The 23,507-nt window shown below is 35.3% G+C and overlaps 1 protein-coding gene across 1 annotated transcript in view; it reads right to left on the bottom strand.

Moving 5' to 3' along the window:
• Window positions 1–3,104: 3,104 nt before the first annotated feature.
• The window catches only part of LOC121412817 (origin recognition complex subunit 3-like), a 74,050-nt gene continuing 53,647 nt past the window's right edge, over window positions 3,105–23,507 (bottom strand). The window contains exons 3-20 of the mRNA XM_041605577.1: window positions 22,795–22,857; window positions 22,642–22,690; window positions 20,958–21,061; window positions 19,530–19,680; window positions 18,930–19,090; window positions 18,178–18,273; window positions 16,882–17,054; window positions 16,260–16,419; window positions 15,008–15,121; window positions 13,683–13,816; window positions 13,009–13,072; window positions 11,889–12,085; window positions 10,682–10,809; window positions 10,008–10,242; window positions 9,204–9,345; window positions 8,716–8,832; window positions 6,378–6,454; window positions 3,105–5,111 (exon numbers count right to left, since the gene is read on the bottom strand). Of these exons, the coding sequence (XP_041461511.1) occupies window positions 5,006–5,111; window positions 6,378–6,454; window positions 8,716–8,832; window positions 9,204–9,345; window positions 10,008–10,242; window positions 10,682–10,809; window positions 11,889–12,085; window positions 13,009–13,072; window positions 13,683–13,816; window positions 15,008–15,121; window positions 16,260–16,419; window positions 16,882–17,054; window positions 18,178–18,273; window positions 18,930–19,090; window positions 19,530–19,680; window positions 20,958–21,061; window positions 22,642–22,690; window positions 22,795–22,857 (2,271 nt within the window). The 3' untranslated portion in view covers window positions 3,105–5,005. The remainder of the gene's footprint in view (window positions 5,112–6,377; window positions 6,455–8,715; window positions 8,833–9,203; window positions 9,346–10,007; window positions 10,243–10,681; window positions 10,810–11,888; window positions 12,086–13,008; window positions 13,073–13,682; window positions 13,817–15,007; window positions 15,122–16,259; window positions 16,420–16,881; window positions 17,055–18,177; window positions 18,274–18,929; window positions 19,091–19,529; window positions 19,681–20,957; window positions 21,062–22,641; window positions 22,691–22,794; window positions 22,858–23,507) is intronic.

Here is a 23,507-nt window from a genome sequence, read left to right as displayed (position 1 = left end):
CTCTCAAATCATTCATGATTGTCTAGGAAGTATAAATAGATGATTGTCTTCACCATGGATGAATCAGGAAAGAGCACAGTACACATAAGAAACATACAACTTAATAAAAATTTCTACCCCTTTGGCTTCCCATAATTAGAGTTAGACCATGGTCTAAGTTAAACCTGACTTCAGAATACAGGCCAAAGTGTTTCTAGATTTGATGCTTTACATGCATCAGTGTGCTTCTCTGTTTCCAAATGTACGTTGTGTGTATTTCTATGTAAAGAAGTATGATATAGATGGATTTTCCATAATTGAGATTTGAACGGATCAATAACAGCTTGATTTCTTATATTTTTACTTCATCACATGAAATATATGAGTTATTTCACAATTCAAATTTGTTATTCAATAATTTAGAACTTACTTGGATTTCTCATGATAAATGTAAAATCATGATTATTATAATTTATCTTGATTTTATGGATTTCCTTAGTATCATTGAATCTATAAAACGCGAAATCTTTTTATATCTCCAAAGTCATGCATTTCAATCCTTTTTTGATAAAAAAAATTAAAATATATGTGTCTTGTCACCCTCATTGACTTCCACAAAGCTCACATGAAATACTAGTATTACATGAAGTTTAAATGCATGTTACAGACATGTAGTTTGTAAATTCAATTTTTTCCATTCATTCATTGTAATTCTATTTAGTAAAATTTTGAACATGAATAGAATCAGTCAAGTGTGTTGCATAATAGGTTGGTTAAGGAAATTATCTTGTGGAGAGGGGATGGTGTTTACTCATCCCATGCAAACAGTTTTATGATGTGTGTCCGTACTGTCATTGAGATATACCAAATCTTTGGTGATACGCTTCATCCTCATCACAGACAATTGTTTGCCAACCAAATGTTACCTGCAGAGTAATTGTTCTGTTTTGGGTCTGGTATAACTTTAGTGATAACATATACCTTTGATCACTACCATAATAATTTCTATCCTTGCTGACAAAATACAAACTATAGTATGTATACTGGTAATGTACATTTATGACTGGATCAAATCTTATTTCGATGACTTGTTGTAGGACTACCCGTAACTTTGCCTATATAGAATTTCTTGGAACTACAGACTTAGGTTGACTTTGAAAATGTGTTCAATACCTCTTCCCTGTGGTATAAAGAATTGTTTCAACCTGTGCTGTTATACATATATGAATTTTGCAACTTCTGGAAAGGCAGAGTTTACATAAATCAATGCTAAAACTGGACATTACCATTTCCTACTGCCAAACAATCTATAGTATATACTCAGACTTTTAACATCACAGTGGTTTCTCTTTTGATCTTGTATTCCTTTTCATGATTGATCTCCGATGTTAATCTTGTTTACCACCATTATGTTTGTCATTTCTTTTGTATTAAAAAGTGTTTTTTATTTCCATGCAGTTATTTGCAATTTCTTAGCAAATTGTTGCTTTATTAACAATGTCTATTAGAGGAGCATTTCAATAATGGACTTGTATTATGTTTTATCATAAAAAAGTTAATTTTCTGTCAGTTACCATAGTAACAGTGAGACACCTATGCTTCTTTGCCAATTCAAACCAAGGAAAGTTTGTACATCAGACTTGTCAGAACAAATGTTGTTGAAAAGTTCCACTGGGGGTATATTTACTCTATCATTGTGCTCTATTGAGGCCTTTCTTTGTAATACTTCTCATCGAATTCGAAAACGCACAATATCTATGGCGATATTTCTTTCCGACAGCATTTCATGATTTAAAGCTTTGAATGATTATGAGAACTTGTATTGAAAAGAAAATCTTGTTTATGCATTACACATGGGGGCATGTGTAATGTAATAGATGAAAGAAAATGAAACTACAGACTAGGAAGTGGAAGAACTAAGTCTGTAGAATAAGAGTAATGGTAGAATGAGGAACAGTGCATTGAGTGGGGAGAGGAGTGGAGTTAAAAGAAAGTAGTAATGGAAATGGATCAATCCAAAGAGTGAAGAGAATGCAAGAAAGAAAGAGTGAAAAGGGAAGCTACAGAGATGAGATGATCCATGAGAAGTGAAGAGAATATAAAGAATGCATAATGAAGGAATGGACAAGTCAAAGAAAGGGGAGGATGACAAAAAGATGGAAATGGATGATATATGAAATTGGGAATGGGGGAAATCTGAGAATACAGTGATGGCAAATCAGATTTTTTTTAAATAAATATTTTGACAAAGAATGAGAGAGAAGGAAGAGAATAAAGATGAGAGGATCAGAAATGAATAAATTATGATTTCAAGACGGCTGCTAATGGTTGATTTTTTAAGCTGCCACAGCACTGAACTTCAAAAAACTTAAAAAAGAGTGGTGCCGGGACTGACTTCTCCAGGGGGGCCATTTTATAAAGCTGTTCGTAAGTTTAGGAGCGACTTTGAGGACGACTGGTGAACCTTACGCGCTATACCATCGCCTATGGTGTATACCATTTACCAAAGAATGGATCACCAGTTCTTAAAGTTGCTTTTATCTTTCGAACAGCTTTATGAATCGCCCACCAGGTATTGAGATATCAATGTGGTACCATTTCTTTAAACTAACAAGGTGTTCATGGAAGGTTGAGCGGCCCAGCTGACTGGCTCTCAAAACCAAACTAAACGATTAATCATAAAATATTGAGAGTGAAACAAGGAATAAATATTTACAACCTTGAAAGGAAATATTCAACATTAATATTCCGAAAGCATTAATATTCTGAAAGAAAAAAATGCATAAAAACTCATAGGTAACCAGATTATGCAAAGCGTGTTAGTTGAACATATTTCTTTGGTTCAAGAAGATTTGATGATGGCACAGTATCCTGTATTATAGTAACTTTGACATTTTTGGCAACAACCATAGTAGCAGGATCGCGCAGCCAATGGTAGTTTCAATCATGCGCGTAACCAGCCAGATAAGACAAAATAGTTTTGAGAGGCAGACTATAGTGCAAAAAAATATGGCCCCTGAAATGTATTGTCTTTTCCGGCTGGCTCTGCGCCTCGTTTTTATGGCAAAATTAACCAATTCTAAACACACACGAAAAAAGCACTTCTGGTCAGGCAACATATTTTTATGAATTTTATTTCAAGAATTCATTTTTCTCATGTACAAAATTAATACTTTACAAAATGTACAATCTTGCTCCATCTGCATGGAAAATAAATGTATCAAGGTGGTTAAAGGAATGAGAGGGTACTGGAGCATAACATCCTAAAGATATAAAAAAAATTGTAACTGCATTACTTTCAACAATTCATTTCTAACCCTTCATTATCGAACTCTGATATTGAAATTGTGTACTTTGATATAAAAGGAGTGAATCATTGAAGAATGAATATGTTTCTCATGAAACCAGAAATATATCACAATAAGCAACAGTATTATCAACTTCATAATCGTCATCTTCCTCATCATCACACCATCTTCATCATCATCTTCATCATCATATTCATCACCATCATCATCTTCATCATCATCACCATCTTCATTATGATCATCTTCATCATCATCATCATTAATATTTGACAATGCACCCGTTAATTATCATAGATGCTTTTCGGAGAAGACCTATTATGGAACTTGTGAAGGTTTCCACGTTGAAGAAGAAGAGTGTAGTTTTCACGCCACCATGTCGGTTGCAGAGATAATTGTTTGTCCAGTAAAATAATGTAACACCCCTTCCCCTTCATATTTAATGATGTAGTGCAGTGAGGTGGGGGAGACAGCCACATGCTTCTATCAACTTTGGTCTCAAAAGCTTATTTCATGATGCACTTTTCAATTGTAACTCTGACCCCAGGGTGTCTGGGAACTACCAGGTACTTGCCACATAATGAATTTGACATGCAATGCATACATAGGAAATTTATACCTCAGATTTCTGGATGTTGCTGTGTGGTTTCAATGGGCCTTGACTTCTTCCGCGATTACACAAGTTCCCCCATGGTTTGCGGGCTGGGATTCAGTTGCAATTTTTTTTTGTCACTAAACATGCCCTGCGTGGTAGAAGAGGATTCGTCAGCTTAGAGATTCTAAAGTCCATGGTAATCATAATAAATGTAACAATATCATAGTACTTTGAATATATTTACTTAAAGTATCAAAACTATGGACAAGCAAACATCAACATTTGCACAATCATTTTTTTCAATATTATTTTCATAGAATTCAGTATTCCTTTTCATGACAGTATAACAACTAATTTTAATGTATCAAAAAAAGTACTTTGGTATCAAGTGGAAATGAATTCCACAAATGAATATGAACAATGAATATAAATCAAGGAATGAAAACAAATATGAATGACAAATTTAAAGTACTTCCACATTTTGTCAACACCATAAAGTCCATTATCTGTATTCTTTAAGTGCAAAAGTGTCATGTGTCTCTTGTCACATGTAAGTCTGAACCTAGAAATTTAATTTCTAAGATGGCTCGGATGAAACATTTGGAAAAGATAGTCATAGGCTTAGCAACCGCCCATGTGAGCCTAGCAACATGATCTGTCTTATTCCTGGTAGATTTAATGAATCCAAGATATTGAAGCTTAAAGACAAATCAGACGAAAACATTTGAGAGATAGTAGTCATCATCTTAGCAACCGCCCAAGGTTAGCCTAGCAACGTGATCTGCCTTTTTCCTGGTGGGTTTGATGACTCCAAGAAATTGAAGCTCGGAAACATATTAGACGAAAACATTTGAGAGGAGACAGTAGTCATCATCTTAGCATCCACCCATGTGAGTCTAGCAACATGATCTGTCTTTTTCCTCGTGGGTTTGATGAACCCAAGAAATTGAAGCTCGGAGAAACATCAGACGAAACATTTGAGAAAAGACAGTAGTCATCATCTTAGCATCTGCCCATGTGAGCCTAGCAACATGATCCGTCTTTTTCCTGGTGGGTTTGATGAATCCAAGAAATTGAAGCTCAGAGAAACATCAGACGAAACATTTGAGAGACAGCAGTCATCATCTTAGCAACCGCCCCAGGTTAGCCTAGCAACGTGATCTGTCTTTTTCCTGGTGGGTTTGATGAAGCCAAGAAATTGAAGTTCAGAGACGGCTCGAATGAAACGTGCTCTGAGAGACGACATATCGGTCAAGGAAATTTCAAACATGGCATACATTCTGTTTCTGTTTATGGTAACTCCCGTAGGAACTCGGCTGGACAGCATTTTGCTGGTAAACGCCAAGCTGGTATATAACCAATTACCTAGGAAACATTTTACGTCTAGGTTAATCAGTCATAGTGGCTGACGTTATACACGACAGATTTCACTCTTGGGCCTTTTTATCAAAGTGGAGACAATGGCAGAGTTGGGATTCGAACTCACAACCTTGCGATTATGAGTCCAATGCTCTAACCACTGGACCACACGACCCGTAAATATCAATAATTGCATTTGGCATTTACATAAAATTAGTATGTCTAACCCTGTATAATATGATACCCTTCTGAAAATATTTGTCTCTTGTTTTCTATTTCATATGAAGAGTTGTAATGCTCTTAGAAATATCATGGATTGAGCAGGTCAGGGGATGTAAGGGGCACATACATTCGTGATTCTGAAGCTTCATTATTCCGAAGGTTCGGATATTACGAAGGTTCGTTATTCGGAAGGTTCGTTAATCCGAAAACAAAGTGAGGTTCTAATTCCAAAGGTTCATTAGTCCGAAAACGTAATGATTAACGAACCTTGTTTTGTTTTCGGACTAACGAAAATTCAGAACAACGGACCTTATTTCGTTTTCAGACTAACGAACATTATTTCGTTTTAGGATTATCGAACCTTTCGGAATAACGCCACAAATGTTCAGATTAACTAACCCTTTTACGTTTTCAGATTAAAAAACATTGAGGTATAGGCAATTTACGTGTTTCGGAAGCTTCAGAATAAAGAACCTTTGGAATTACGAAGTGTAACCGTAATAAGAATGGAGAAAAATGGGGGTCGGATGGACAAAATGTCAACTATTTTATGGAATGGAAACCAAATAAACTGGGAGCTCCTTTTGTTAAAAAAAAAAAGACCTACAACGTAAGTACAGCATATATTTATTCACAGGTTTCAAGAATTATCTCAAATCATCGAACACAATGGCAGCTGGAAATAACTCCTCTACAAAACCTGAAAGTAGTATCTGAATCGACTGACAAATGGTCAAGTGTGAAATATGCATTCATAAATTACAAGTTAGATACTGACTTGTTGGGGGAAGAAATTTAAAAAAATCTTATTCTTTTATCTTCTTGCCTCAGAAAAAAGTCATAATAAAAAAGGTTTCCATGACCCCGAGATTCCAGATTAAAAAAAGCTATATGCATGTAATGTTGTGAAAGGATACTGTAATACTGAATCAGGTTTCTTGGATGTATCATCATTGCTTGTGTCACATTCACCTTGGATCACTGTGATGAATGCCTTGCAAACAAGAATAAACACATGATAATAACAATAGCATGCAAAATTTACTGGTATACAGTGCGTCCCAAAAAAAACTATACACTTTTGAAATGGCTGCCAAATAAAAAATGTAGCACTTTGGGGGAAAAGACTTATAGATATGAAAAGCCATTAAATTCAACTTTCAAATGACACCAAAAAGTTGGAAAATTATTCATGCTTGAGCGAGCACTGCCCACTGAAACAGAAGGTATGCAAATTAGGGTGGGCTGGAATTAGCCTTCCAATTTCTTTCAGATTTTTTGTTTGGTACTTGCAAAGTTGAAGGTTATTTGGTGAATTAAAGATCAGATGTGATCAGTTTGTTGTTTGTAAGAATTTCATACCTTATTAAATTAAAATTTAATGCATTAATGATCATGAATTGCAATATTTAGTGCAGCTTTATCATGTGGATCATGTGGATCTCAACAATGTGTTCATGACAGTCAGGAGAAGAGGGGGTAATATGACTTAGGTAGGTGAAGTAAGTTGATGGGCTAAAGGTCAACAGAACATTTAGCAACCCCTCCCTCCATCTCTACCCCCTCCCCCCACTTCTCTCCTCCTGAGAGACTAAGCTTGGCTAGGCTGGGCAGGAATTAGCCATACAGTTTTTTGAGAGATTAGTCCTTTGGAACTTACAAAGCTAAGGGTGTTCTGCTATTCATGAGTGAGATAAGTTTTGGTTTTAATAGGCAAATTTCATGAATTACTAAATTGAAATGTACTGCATGAGTGAACAGGAATTGTAATTTTAGTGTAGCATATCCATCTTGTGGACATCAGAAGTGTGTTCATGAGAGTCAGAGTAATGTGATGGTACATGTACTTGTTACAAGCAAGAGGGCGAGGTATGCTAAGACTTGGTTAAAAGGGCATTCCTCTTTTTGTCCTTTTACAAATTAAAAGTCATAGGTACCCTCCCCTCTTCACCTCCATTTTCCAGCCCCCCCCCCCCCCCTCTCTGTCTCATCTCCTGGATTGTAGCCTTTTCAAAACTTAACTGCCAAGTGACCGGTGGCTGATGGTCAGTTTGAATGATTACCAAAAAATTTAATGATTATGATGATTAATGAAATAATTTATTGGAAAAAAATGAATGTTTTATTGATCACATTGCACATTGAATGAGTTGATTTACTGATAAATTGTTGATTGAATGATTGATAGGAAAAAGTTGATGCCCTAATTCAGAATTAATCATTAAACCAACATTCTGCTCTGGACTTCACGCGTACATAAGAATAGCCATCAGTCTCTCAACAGGAGGGGAGGGTGGGAAAGAGGGGGGGGGGGCAGGGGCTGAATGTTCTGTTGACCCTTATTTCATCAACCTACTTCTCCCACTTAAGCCCTATCTCACGATTCTCACCCCCTATTCTCCCGACTGGCCGACTCCCATGAACACATTGCTGAGATCCCCATGATAAAGTTGAAATGCTGCCCCAAAAGAGATCCAAATGATAAAGTTGAAATGCTGCTCCAAAAGTGTAATTTGTGTTCACTCATGCATAAAAGTTCAATTTAATAACTTACAAAATTTGCTTAAGCTATCAAAACTGATCAAGGTTGATCATTAATTTATCACAACGCCCTTAACTTTGCAAGTTCGAAATGATTTGCCTCTCAACAACTGAAATAAATTGGAAGGCTAATTCCAGCCCACCCTAATTTTCATACCCTTTGTTTCAGTGGGCAGTGCTCGTTTAAGCATTAATAGTTTTCCGACTTTTTGGTGTCATTTGAAAGTTGACTTCATTGGCTTTCCATATATGTGAGTCTTTTTCCCCAAAGTGCTAGATTTTTTATTTGGCGGCCATTTCAAAAGTGTATAGTTTTTTTTGGGACGCGCTGTACAGCACATGACAACTAACTGCTGCATATTAATATTCAGACTTAAGCAAAGATATAGTGATAGACTTAAAGAGCATTCAAGGAATTTCTTCCTGTCATGTATCCATTTTCTTCATCTGGATAGAGAGTGATACTAAAATGGAGATCAAATTCTTGTGAATTGATGCTGTGCTGCAGTGGGATTCAAACTCTAAACTAGTAGTTCAAAGTCTGGGAACTTATCCACAATGCCATAATGGTATGAATGGGTATTTGTTTAGTTTATTGTTGTGCAGCGTCAAAATGATTACATTACAATTTTTTTTTTGCTTGAAGTTCAATTAGAAGCAACTTCTTGGATATTTGATTTCAAGTGAGAATGAGGATTTGTTTTTAGTTCTTACCTGCAACCAGTCATAAAGATTAACAAGCCTTCCACACTCAAGATGGAGTTTGTATACAATACACACATCAGGGAGTGAACTGGTGATTCCTTCATCTAACGTCTCACAATCAGGGTTCTGTACAAAGATATGAGATAGAAATAAATATATATGGTTAGCATTAACTCTGACTAAATCATTGTTTTCATCACCACATTGTCATTACCGCTACCAATACTAGCATCGCCATCATCATTATCATCATCATCACCACCATCACCATCATCATCATCATAATCACCATCATCACCATCATCATCATCACCATCATCATTTTCATCATCATCACTACCATCATCATTATAAACACCATCATCACCGTCATCATCAGCAGCAGCAGCAGTAACATCATCACTACCACCACCACCACCATCATCATCAGCAACACAACCAACAACACCACTTCCACCACCACCATCATCATAGTCATCACCATCATTATAAATTACCTGTAGATAGTAGTTTGGGTTACTGAGTGCTGTTTGTATTGCAGATCTTGGTGGTGCATTGAGACGCTGTCTGATCTCTGATACATTGTTATAATAGAACACTTCATGAAGAGGTAGGGTCTTGGGACATAGTAGATACTTGCTGTATAAAAAAGGGCGGACAATATATATACAATTAAAGGTGTATTAGACAATAAATAAAAGAAAGATAGGAGTATTATAGTCAGGTTTGTATTGAGTTGCATGTTTAGGTTAAATCTGTGATGCATATTGCATAATCAATTCAAGCTCAAGCAATTTCATGTTAATATTGAAATATCATGAATTCAATTTTCAATGAAAAAAAATATTGGGTACAAACTGCTAGACTTCGTCAGGCAATGAGCAAAGACGCTGCTGCGCATGCAGCGTCTTTGCTCATTGCCTGACAAAGTCTAGCAGCTTGCAGCTCATTGCCTGAGGAAGTCTAGGAGCTTGCAGACGAAACATCACTTTCCTACTACATAGGATGAAACATTGTGAGACAACTGGTTATTTCTTCTACTCAATCCTTCACAACGATAAACCTTGTCCACATCAATATTGGATACATCTGTGCATTATTTGCATTATGATGATAAAAACAATAATGAAACATTCCAAAAATACAAGAACTCACAGAGGATAAAAGCCTTGAACATGAACGATTGCCAGCAATACAATATCCACATCCATTGAACTTTTTATGCACTTTTGTTCAAGACCAGCAAAGGTAAGTATCAGAATACATGATTTTTTATGATAAAAATAGAATTCAAATCCTACCTGAATAATGAATCAAAGAAGTCCAGTATTTCATTCCTGAGTATTTCATATCGTGTCATCTTCTTCTTCTTCTTAGCACTACTCATTAACTTCTGTTGTAATGTATGAAGCGTTGTCTTTTCTCTTGCACCTCTACCGCCCTCTGTGTCCTGTCCATTCTGCTTCCTGCTTTCTACACCAGCCGCATCACCCTCATCCTCTGTACTGTCTATCTCAACAGGCATGTTACAATTATCTGCGTAATTTAAAATGAAGTATGGTAAAAAAGGTAAGCATTGTCAGTGAGTATTAGTAAGCATTTGATGAAATCAATTTTCATATTCAAATTGGGGAGATAAATGATTAGTTTTAATTGGTTGAGACATGACAATTCATGAGTCAGGACATTTTTTTTATAATAACCCATACGCATTTTTATGATTTTGAATTAATATTTATTCTTTGCCACGGTTTTCAGTAAAGGAGGATTCTTTATATTCTTATAATTTTTTCACAGTAAAATTACAAGTTGCAAATACTAAACAATGATTAAGTATCATTTATGTTAGTGTCAAACATTCCCCATTCATTGTAAAGTTAATTGGCTATACAAAAAAAATGAATTAAAGATAAAAGAGCAGAATCAAAACTTCTGTCTTCATGTCATGAATTTAACATGAATCTTGAAGTCTTACCTCCTAGTGTCTCCATCTTTGCTTGCAGTGTTTCTAATTGAAATCTCTCTTCTTGTAAACCATCACAGGTTGACAAAACTTCTTCACACATTGTCATCTTATTGATCAATTCATCTCGAGCCAGCATTCTGATAAAATGAAATTATTATCTAGTATAATGCGCATTTTGCAGAAAATGAAATACATGCGTAGTGAGCAATTTCATATAAAGTATGTACCTCCAACCCCTGATAAGTTGGACATTCTTTAATGATTTGTCTCTTTTTAGTTCAAATGAAAAGTTGCCAGGCTAGTTATTATCATAACTAGAGCAATTTGTGAAGTGCAGTTCAAAAAGAGGAGAATGGGGATCAGGGCCCTGTTATACAAAGAGTTACGATTGATCCGATCAATCGCAAATATGGACAGCCAGCAATGTCAACATCTATTATGCATGTTTCTTCAAAATATTTTCTAGCTGTCATGCATTCATTGTTTTCTTGAAAATTCACTGCGCTTCTCTTTGCATAAAAAGGACATTGTGCAAATTTTTCGTAGGAAAAATGATGACACTGATGGATTTCCATAGAGTTACGATTGATCGGATCAATCATAGCTCTTTGTACAACAGGGTCCAGAAGTACAAAAAAGCTGATTATTCCATGGACTTGCCCTGGAGAGAAAATTGTTCTTGTTGCAAATCTCATAAGTCAAGAAATGCATATCTACCATGTCATCACTTGGAGGGAGTTTACCTTAGAACATTTCACAAGCTCAAAACCATTCTTATAGCAAATTGTGAGGAATAAAATATTCAAAAGCTGTAAAACTTAAGAATAGACTGGATAAGCATTGGGAGAGAATTGCCTATGATTTTGAGTGATTTTTAATTCTAGTGAGTTTTTCATGGATTTTTTAATGTCTACGATACCCCTGCCAACATAAGTAGCGCATCAAATTTTCTCTAGGAGAGCAGCAATAGACATTCTACTTTGATCGATGAACAGGCTGTCCTACAACATCGTTTGAGTAAACTAAACTAACTAACTAAACTAAAACTTCAAATGCAGGAAAATTTAGGTTGCTCCAGAGTTTTAATATAAAATGGTTATTTATTCCTTACATGAACACACAGGAACAAAAGGGTCACCAAAATTCCTCCTCTATCAAAAGAATAAGTGAATAAACCAATTCAAAGTGATGATGAAAACAAATTCTATCTTCTTACTTCAAAAATTTGAAAGCTTCTCGATATCCATCTGTTTCAAAGATATTCTCATCTGTTGCCATGGCAAAGAGCTCTCTCATCTGTTTGCCCAGAGGATGATAAGGCAGTCCCTCAGACAGGATGTGAAGACATTCCACTACAGGGAAAAAGGCTTTGTGGTACTCATTCATTCTCTTCAGAAGCTCTTGAAGGGTTTTCTGAAAGAAATGATAATAATAATGTCTTATTTACCAAGGGTAGCCACTTCAGTTAAGAAACTGCTCTACCAGCGGGCCCTGCATAAAATAATGTTATTATTACCCTTCTCCAATCTTAATGCTGAGTGCCTAGCAAGAAGGCAGAAGGTCCCATTTTTATAAGTCTTTGGTATGACTCAGCCGTGTATCGAACCCAAAACCTCCAGTTCATGAGGCAGACGCTATACCACTAAGCCACCATGCCCGGTAATTAGCATATATACTTCAGCATATCTAATCATTTCAAATGCACCTTTTGATCATTCCAAAGTAGGCAAGCTGGAAGAGTGCTTATAATGCAACATATTGCAATTTTGAATTTACATTATGTAATCAACAGAAGAAACCTATTACATGGTAAAGAAAATATCATAAAAGATATTTTTAATTCTCATATTTCTCTTCTAGCCTTTCAATTTTCATCTCCATCACTCCATCATCAAACAGTCTTTTTTCAGGACAAACCACATAATAAACCAGTAGCGGACCGTGACCCGGAGGAGACAAAGCATTGGGGGGGCACAGCATTGTTCACAGACAATGCAGTGCCCCCCCCCCCAATGCTTTGTCTCCTCCGGGTCACGGTCTGCTACTGTGATGAACAGTAAACCTCCTCTACATGTTAATTAAAGAGCAAGTAGTTTCCAAAACTGTCAGTTTCCCTCAATTCAAAAAAAAAAATTAATGGTTTATCCTAAAAAGTCAAAATTAAATCCAAGAATGTATAAGAGCCTACATCAGAGTCCGGTTTCATGAAACTTCATATCAATAACAAGTGCAAATTTTCTATTGCAAAATTTCTATCAACGAATCACATGCCATGATTTTGGTAACTTTAATTGTTTATTGTGAAATGGGTTTGTGACTAGTAAGATGAAACTTACCTTCATATGTTTATCATCTAAGAGAAGAGCTCTTTGGTCACTAACAGGTCGACCATCAACATACCTGAATTAAAGAGTCATATTACTTTCAGAGGTATTTTGAATATTCCATCATTGAGTCATGAACAGACTTACATGAAGTTCGAGATATTTATCTGTATACAATCGAATTAATACATTTATAATTTGCAATGGACATTAAATGATTAAAATTTGCTCAATAATATTGAAGGAATGAGAGTCTGAAGGCAAGTAGGAACTTTTAATTTATAAAAATACACTATCCTTACGGATTTTCCCTAGATCAGCTTGAAGTGTTTCTCTCTTTTTTTCTTTGATCAAAATAAAAAAAATCAACTCATGATCGGGATTTACTTCTTCTGTGAGATGATATATCAATTTCACAAAATATTTTCATGGACAGAAGTTAAAAACACTAATAGTTCCTAAGGGTATACCCCCACACTGTCAGGCCACTAACAACTTCATTTTTGAGATAATATTCTCCATCTGTCACATCCTTCCTTTGTCTGGCATAACAGGAGCCGGTAACACAAAGCTTAGCAATTAATTGTACAGTTAATTTGCTACATTTGATTACACATAATGATCAATGCCATCAATCACAAATATCATCACTACGATCTAACACTAAGCTTTGATGCAGAACCTACCTCCTGAAAGATGAGGCCTGTCTGAAGAGCTCTAACTGATCATGTGATAGGTTTCGAGTTCTGTTGATAGCATCGCCATAGCGACAGCATAAGATGCTCAGTGGCTGGGAGAAATAATGATCTAAAACTGTATACTGAAATTGAAAACAAAAGAAGACTATTATATTCCTGTCCTGTTGGGGTTCATCATTATCATAGCATTGTTTCAAATAAACATTTCATAATTACGAATGTCGGATTCAATTAAAAATAATGATACAATCTCCATGTCTGTACTCTTTTGTAAATAAAATTAATTCAAATCGATAACTGAACGTGAAAACATGTAAATATATATTTTCGCTTTACACAGAGGGCAAATACGTACAATACACTCATTTAAGTTGACTTGATTATTTTGATTAAAAAGAGGTTGTATCTATTCTTCTGAATCTAACTACCAAATCAAATACATTTAATTTTTCAGTCTTGAGTCATTTCGTTGGTTTGGGGGCATGAATTTTAAAAATGTCATGTAACATAGGTATCATTCCTGTATCATTCATTTCACTTCACAATAAAAATCAATTCAGATGTGGCTAAGTTTTGATGTGCCAATGTCAGCAAGATCTCCTACCATAATCATGTTTGAATTTGAAATCTTTAATGGATTTGCTGCAGTTCCAAAAAAAAAATTTCAATACCATTACATGGACCTCACATTCATATATCCTTGACAATAGACTGTCAGGTCTGTAATTGCAATACATGTACATCATGATGTTTGATTTGTTTTCAACATTTATGGAGCACCAATTTGTGCTGAAGTAGTTATTGGCAGGTATTTGCATAGTTTAAATGAAACAGAGTTTTATTAGTTCTGTGCATTTGGCATGTGCCTGTATCCAAGATATTTTGGGAAGTCAAAAATTGATGTAGAGGTTTGAGGTTCTAGCCCTGTCCACGCTTTCAAAAGGTGATGTTAAAGGTTTGTCCCAGATTGATAACCACCCCCCCCAAAAAAAAAAAAATAACTCAATTACTCACACATATTTTTGGTATATATCACAAAAATGGCCCCAACCCAATGGAATGATCATACATGAATAACAATTTCAATGGGCAATTCCATAAAACGATCAACCTTTTTGTATGTCCAACCCCATTTTTCTCAAGCTTTACTTCAGTTTATAAACTGACCAAATCACGGTCCTTTGAGAACAGTACAAACTGTCAAAAGAACAAGAAATCAGAGACAGAAAATTTCATGAAAGTCCCACATATAGGGGGTCGGACGTACATGTTTTATGGAATTGCCCCAATGTTCCTTTTTTAGTTATACTGACCTGTAAACCTTGAACAAAGTTCATAACAGAGAAATCATGATAGAGGAAGAGATCTAGTAAGAGCTGGAAGACCTTTGACCCTAGCTTGAATGGATGCTTGGCCGTCAACAACACCTAGTAAACAAATACATAATATCATTGAGATGCTATATTTCAAGGATTTCATGCACAATACATGCAGTAATAATAAACAAGGCAAGAGCGATTATGTGTCTCGCCCACTTGTGAAAATGACTATTTGCGAGGGCACGCAACAGAATTGTATTGAAACTTCATTGTGAAATGATTGGGATGATAACACTTATCATAAGAGCCTTGCACGCAAACTTCAATGTTGACCTGAAAATGACCTTTGACCTTACCATGTGACCTCCGACTGCAGCATAACATGCAGGTCGCCTAAGTACATCTACCGTCCAAGTTTGGTTGAAAAGTGACTTACGGTTGCGGAGTTAGGTGTCATAAGAGAGTCTTGCATGTAAACTTTAACGTTGACCTGAAAATGACCTTTGACCTTACCATGTGACCTCCGACTGCAGCATAACATGCAGGTCCCCCAAGTCCATCTACCATCCAAGTTTGGTTGAAAAGCGACTTACCGTTGTGGAGTCATGTGTCATTAGGTTCGTGGCGGACGGACGGACGACATTTGGATCCCCAAGTCTCGCCTTCACCTCTGGTGGGCGAGACAATAAATTAGGAAAGGAAAGTTTCTCACAGATGTTTAGTAGGATTAATGTAAAGAGAAAATAAGTTTAAGATTTTTGTGGCCCTGTGGCAGAGTAAAAAATGTGGGCATTTAAGGCTGGACGGCTTAAATTGAATAAAAGGACGAGTATCTTAAACTGAGAGAGCATAATGGTGATGTTTCATTATGGTAAGCAATTTATGGTGCAAAACTTAGTCCGGAAAGAGGACCACAAAAGTTAACACAATTACGTTTGTTCTCTCCTTTGACCCCTCTGAATTTGGGGATATTCAGATCTTTTATTCCCACTTGAAATGAAATTAAATAGAAGCTCAAAACTAACATCTGTTTATTGTTCTCATCTAAGAGAGATTGACCATTGGTTATTGCTGATGACTTTCATGAAATGGTTCCCAGGGTAGCATTTCATGATTCAAATATTAAGTGATTTTCACTCACTTAATTGCTCTCAGCCAATCAGATGCAAGGATTTCAGTAGCTTATAACGTCAGGTCGGTGAAAATCATTCACTATTTGCTTCATAAAATGGTGACCCATTCTCACCTTATCAATGACCTGTGAGAGGTAGGTTGAGGAAGGCTGAGCCTGGAATTTCTCAATACTCAAACACGATGATACAGACTGAGGTAGTAGACGATGGATCACTGTCACTGATGTAGCTATACCAAAGGTCAACACCAGAGGGAGCTTCTCTAAATATTGACTGTCATGGGTGAAATCAGGTCATTTTCCATTATTACAATGATAACAGTTGGATTTATATAGATTCTTTTCAGAGGATACAAAACAAAGCTATTTTTACCCCAGCTTTAGCTAAAGTTTCTCCTTGGTTTCTGACAATCAGTGCATTTGAGATCGATCCTCCCATATACCCATTACCCTTACCCGGTCAAGTGCAGCACAATGTTGTGAGTTTCTGGTTGCAGTAAACCACACCATGGCTTTCATTCTAACCAACAACCCTCTGATGGAAAGAAGAAATCAGAACCACTACATCACAATCCATTCACAATAATTTATAGGTTCCATATAGATCATTGAGATTTTTCCGAACATACCATCATCCCACACCAATAGAAAAATGTTCTCATCATCAATTGCAGAGTTTTGGGATGAGATTTGTCAAGCAATATCCAAACAAGCCTTTCACAGTTCTTTAACATACCTGCAGATATGAATGAAATCCTGTATGACCACAGGCTTGAACCCTTCAAAGTCTTCAAGGATGATGATGATAGGAGGATACTCAGAATAGGAGACCAGTCCTGTCATTGACTTTCGTTTCCTTGATCTACGGGGCGATTTGAACGTTGCAGTGGCACCTGGTAACTTTCTTTTCTGGTGATTTATAGAAATAAAGCAAAGAAAAATTCTTAATTCTGTTATCATTACTCGTCACATTGGACTGAATTGCCAAATCATAAAAATAGAAGTGACTTCTTGCACAATGACGTAATGCAATACTTCATAATCCTACTTTTCGGAAGAGATATTATTTAAAAGTTTGATTTATCCAGCATTCAACATATGTGATTATTTATAGTCATAACTTTTTTCTTTTTTTTCAAAAGTTTAGATAAGTTGAATTCATGAAATTTGTGAAAATAATACAATCATGGAAGTTAAGCTTTCACATAAATGTAATAATAATAATTGCTAGAATTATAAAGCACTTTTTGTCTGAGGATACAAAGTGCTGCTATTATCTACCCTGGTTTAGTTGTGCTTCCATAGAAGCACTGAAACATTCAAGGAATTTCTTAAAGGGGGAATGCACTGTGTGTGTGGTCTCTCATTGACTGTGTGTTATAAATACAGTCTTAAAATATACATTTTCAGATATTTACTAATACTAGAATAAATTGACCTATAATTGTATTTGCATAGAGAAACTAAATTGTTTTGAGAAGGAAAAGTAATTGTTTTGCTACTTGGTAACATAATTATTGCAGTATAAATGTATTGAGTATTTCATTAGCATGTTATTATTCAAGTGGGTCTATATTTCTAGACTACACTAGCATTATGGGACAGGAAACTGGCCAGGTATGAGTAGTTGAGGAATTGAGATGGTGATATTAATTCGTATCTGCTTTAATACCAGGTACCCATTCACCTCACCTGGGTTGAGTGCAGCACAATGTGGTTAAATTTCTCGCTGAAAGAAAACATGCCATAGCTGGGAATCGAACCCATGTACCTCAGATTGAAAGACAATAGTCATAACCACTAAACCACAACGCCACCCACATTAATATAATTGCTTTCTCTCAAAGCAGGGAAGTTAATGTCACAGATTTGATACAGCCAGTTTAAAAACAGAATCTTACTTAAGTAAACAGAAAAATGACACAACATAAGGGAAAGCTGGTGAGCAAAGGAAGAAACAAAGATCCAGACTGTGAGAGTGCAACAACTCAATTACTAAAACATCAATCAAAGAAAATTGAGCCTGTATTACCTTTACATTGTCATGATACCAAGACTGTAGTACAGGAAATGTGCAAGGGACTTTCTTCAGATTTACTTCAGGTTTAGTTTCTTCGTCTTCAGAAGCCTGCATGAAATAATTATTAATTAGTGAGGAACGATATACAAATTCTATCAAAGGTTTTCCATTTCACCACCACCACCATCATCATCATCATCCTCATCATCATCATCATCACCATCCTCATCATCACCATCATCATCATCACCATCATCATTACCATCATCATCATTACCATCATCATTACCATCATCATCACCATCATCATCATCATCATCATCATCACCATCATCATTACCATCATCATCATTACCATCATCATCATCACCATCATCATCACCATCATCATCACCATCATCATCACCATCATCATCATCATCACCATCATCATCATCATCACCATCATCATCACCATCATCATCACCATCATCATCATCACCATCATCATCACCATCATCATCATCACCATCATCATCACCATCATCATCATCATCATCATCATCATCATCACCACCACCATCATCATCATCATCACCATCATCATCATCACCATCATCATTACCATCACCATCATTACCATCACCAACATCATCATCATCACCATCATCATCACCATCATCATAACCATCATCACCATCACCATCATCATCACCACTGCCACCTCCACCAACATCATCATCATCACCACTTTAAAGTGTTTTTTCTTCTCATATTGTTCTTACCAGATATTCTATACCCATGAGCTGTGACACCACCATTCCCATCAGGCCTTTCAATGTTGTGCAATCTCTGGACACTAGACTGACCACATGAGGGCTCACTCTCTCTTGGAAGACTGATGTTAGCTTGGTAAAGACATCATGATGGTCGGTCACATTCACCCCTGTAAAATTTTCAAAATGAACTTTTTTTCAACAGAATGTACTTCAGGACTACAGATTCTGAGATCATCGCACAGAATTTATACAAAAAAAAGAAACGTAATCCCAAATTTCCTGAATGTGGTGGAATTACCTGGCTGAAATTTCCACACAAACTTCAGACAAGTCTGAAGTAGGCCTAATGATGAAAAATCAAGGTATTTTAATAAGACCTCTCTTTTCCATACACTGCTGAAATAGACATAACATAGATAATGCAAACACAAGTGGTATTTTTTTAGCTATAAATAAATAATTCTTTATCATGAATATTGAAAGCTAATTGGTTTCAAATATGACATTTTGATTGTCAGATTTTCCCGTTTTTCCTGGAATTTTCTAATAACCAGGAAATAAACTGCACAAACTCTAAACTTACTAAAAAGGTGCATTTGACAGTACCTGTTACAAATGCCGCAGTTGGGATCTCCTTTAGCTTAGGCCTGGACCTACTTGATCCCTGATCCTCATCCATCTTGAATCCTGCCTGAGCATTCTTGATGAAGTTTAGAAGATCATCAAAAAGTGTTTTGTTGATCTCTGCCTGTAAAGTCTGTAACAGAGAAAAACAGTAGTGAAGAATTATTGACACATACATGTAAGTTGACTTTTATAATTGACTTTCTTTTAAACAAGTTCACACATTGTTACCAAGAATGCTAATAAAACATATATCCATTAAAGGGTAAGTTTACCCTGACAAACAGTTTATTGTAAAAATAGCAGAAAAAATAATAAAAAATATTGCCGAAGGTGTGAGGAAAATTCATCAAGTAATTAAAAAGTTATTAGAATTTCAATTATTTGATTTGTGACGTCATATGCGAGCAGCAATCCTACATAGCAAATGGTAAAAAATCAATGAAATGTCATTTTCTCAGAAAATTGAAAATGGTTTTCACTGTACCTACTACCTTTTGTATATCAATAGACAAAACATTTCACACCCGATCATGAATAGAAACAAAATTAAGTCATCAGGAACCATACTAAATTTGAAATTCATGCATTTTATATTACATAACACATGGGGCAGCTGCTCGTCTATGACGTCACAAATCCAAAACTTTGAACTCTAATAACTTTCTTACTCTTTAACGGATTTTCCTCAAACCTTCACCAATATTTTTTACTATTTTTTAAAGTTTTCTTCAGGGTGAACTTCCCCTTTAATTCTAACATAGGTACCAGGGATCAAATCCTAGACTTCCATGTGTCTAGCCTAGAGACTTGAACCACCTCAATGAATAACTTGACCTCAGCATTACTTACATATTTAAACCAAATATACGTCTGGGTAAATTGTCAATTCGTCCACTGTCAACTCCTCCACTCACCAAATGGTCTACCTTCATTTAGTCTACTGCCACTCCGTCCATAAACATTTTGTCTAACACCCATTTGGTCAAATGATCACTTTGTCTAATCACCAGTTTGTCTATTACCATTTCGTCTAATAACCAGTTGGTCTAATACCCATTTTCTTTTCCTTCATTTTGCACTATTAACACTAGTTTAATTAGACCAAATGGTATACTGACTAAATGGCTATTGGACCAACTGGTTATTAGACGGAATGGCATTAGACTAAATGAAAGTAGACCATGTGGTGAGTGGACGAACTGATGGTAGACCAAATGATAGTAGACGAGTTGGCAATTGGACGAATTGGCATTAGACGAATTGGAAATTCATGTCTGCATCCAACATATAACTACAGCAACAGTAATATAGACTCGGTGGCACTTTGAGTATCACATTTTCTTCATCTAAATGTATCTTGAGTTTATCTCTTTTTTGTCAAGGTACACTTCCTCTTAAAGATCTTACCTCAATATCATCATTGATAAGCTCCCACTGGGCATCTCCAGTCTCAAATCTCAGCTTACAATCATTACTGCTTTCAGCTTTGTTTTCAGGTATGAAATAATCTCCTGCATTAATTTTTTACCATTTAAAACAAAAGTATAAAGTAAAAGTACGATCTTAAATTCCTGTGAATTTACTTTAATATTGGAAGTGAAGGGTTAAAATAAATGTTAAATTAAACAATTGGAATACAATTTTTATCTGAATATCATCTGAAATTTATCTCATTTTAAACATTATCTGGATATCTGCAATCTCCATTTCTTTTTTTCTCATTTGTCAATTATCCATTTTAAATGAATATATATATAAAAATACAAACAATGAATATCATTTGGAATCTAAGGACAAAACTACATTTAAAAAGACTAAGGTAAGTAAATGTGATTTGGATTGTTTTTCTATTAAAATATAAAAATTAAAAGTTTTTCTTTTATTGCTTTCATACATATTGAAGATAAATAGCGTAGATAAAAAATTATATTCTAATTTTCATTTCCAAATTTGATTTTTGAACAGGAATCTTTGTTTTAAAAGTGTTACCATGAATGAAAGGGAAACCTTTGTTTTCATTAAAAAGAATTTTACCAATGAATAAATTAAAAACATGGATGTTTAAAATTGACCTTTTTTTAAAGCATAATTTTCAGGGTCCTGCATCGTAATTGCAAAACCACAATTTTTTAGTCAATATAGCAGTCCTGAATTGATCATCAGATATCACCTATAATATTTGTATTTACTGGAATAAGAAAATTTGGTCCCTTTTTTCAATTTTTGTAATCAGGATAAGTTTTCAGGCTGTAACACTACAGATAGAAATATATATGACAAATTGCAAACAATTTACCTTTGAATTGGGGAATTACAAATTATCATTTCCTTAAGATATTATAATGATTAGGAAAATGAGCAAGAGAGATGAAACTACATGATTCATGACACTTGTTGCGATGAACGGTTCTTTGAGCTTAATGAAAATTATGGAATGTTAAAAATCAGAACTTCATAAACCTTATCAGAGATGCAGCACACGTAGTTAGGGAAAAAATGAATATAAAGGAGAGGAAAAAAGGTTAGAAATTGGCAGAAAATGGGAAATTAATATAAAGAATAGGATTTACACAAAACAAAGAAGACTGAAAATAGCAATAACAAAATGCATAAAAACTTGATGATAAAATATGAAAGAAATGAGAAAGAATAATTCAAAAGAAAAAAACAGAAAGATAAAAAGGAAAGAAAGGAAGAAAAAAGAAAAGAAAGATAGATAGAAAGAAAGAAAGAAAGGAAGAAAATAAAAGAAAGAAAAAAAAAGAAAGATAAAAAGAAAAATAAAGTCAAAGAAATCACTTTATTACCTTTATTAAGCTTTAAGTTTTAGCAGTTAAACTTAAAGTTAAACTTAGTTTAAGTTCTTTCAATTTTTAGCCCTAAGCATACCAAATTTGCTATGCTTGTGAATAAACAGGAATTTAGCTCCTGTGCAATTTTAATTAATCTATCACGGAAAAGTGATATCTATGTTGGATACGCGTGCATTGAGATCGCACACGCTGGTAAGCTTATATATGTGTGCGCCTTCAATGACATTAATTTCTCTTCTACATCACAGATATACACGGATGGGGATGGGTTTACTTACCGGGATAAAGAGGCTGACGTCTCTTCTTGGACTTGAACACGAAACATCCCTGAAACAAGATAAGTGAAACATCAAGTTTGAGTATCATATTCATGATATAGAACTGAGCAATGAATGATCGATCAATTCAAGTTTAAAAGACAAGTTTAGTACCTTTGAAACTGAAGTTGTAGCCCCACACGTGGAATCGTAATCTGCCATTTCGAGATTGTTTTGCTAGCCTCACGGAAATGCGCCTTTTAGTATTTTCTGAATATACATTTCCAATACTAGCATTTCAGGTACTATATGATGAAGAAAGGGGGTATAAAAATAGTAGGCTCGGTTGTAACACAATTTTTTGAATATCAACATTAAAAAAGTAATGTTTATTCCTATATTAGTAATATAATGCGGTAGTGATAAGACTATTCTATGTTAAAGGGGGCGTTGTGACGTGCGCCCATAGAGATGTCAATAATATACATCTCTATGCGTGCGCCTGTAATCCAAGCTGTGGGGAAGTTACAAATTGATGCAGAGGGTCGAGGTTCGAGCCCTGGTCACGTCTTTCGGATGGTGACGTTAAAGGTCGGTCCCAGACGTAAATAATCATATCTGATTGATACACGTCTGACAAAACTCAAATACACACACAAACGGGAATTTCAATTATGACTGATTGCCTGCATGCCTGACGATAATTTTTGTAGGATGCTATCATCATCATCATCATAAGCTATTTAAATGAAAAATGAACAGAGTTTAATTGAGGTGAATTGAATCAACATCACCATCATCAGGCATCATCAACTTTGTTTGATTTATGTATTTAAGATCTATTTTTATAAAATAAAACTGAATGTACAGATGAAATAAATATAATC

This window comes from Lytechinus variegatus, chromosome 4 (genome assembly GCF_018143015.1).
Source record: "Lytechinus variegatus isolate NC3 chromosome 4, Lvar_3.0, whole genome shotgun sequence".
In the NCBI taxonomy this organism is placed as follows: domain Eukaryota; kingdom Metazoa; phylum Echinodermata; class Echinoidea; order Temnopleuroida; family Toxopneustidae; genus Lytechinus; species Lytechinus variegatus.
The sequence above is the reverse complement of the archived record's forward strand: the minus strand, read 5'-3'. Positions and strand labels throughout refer to the sequence as shown.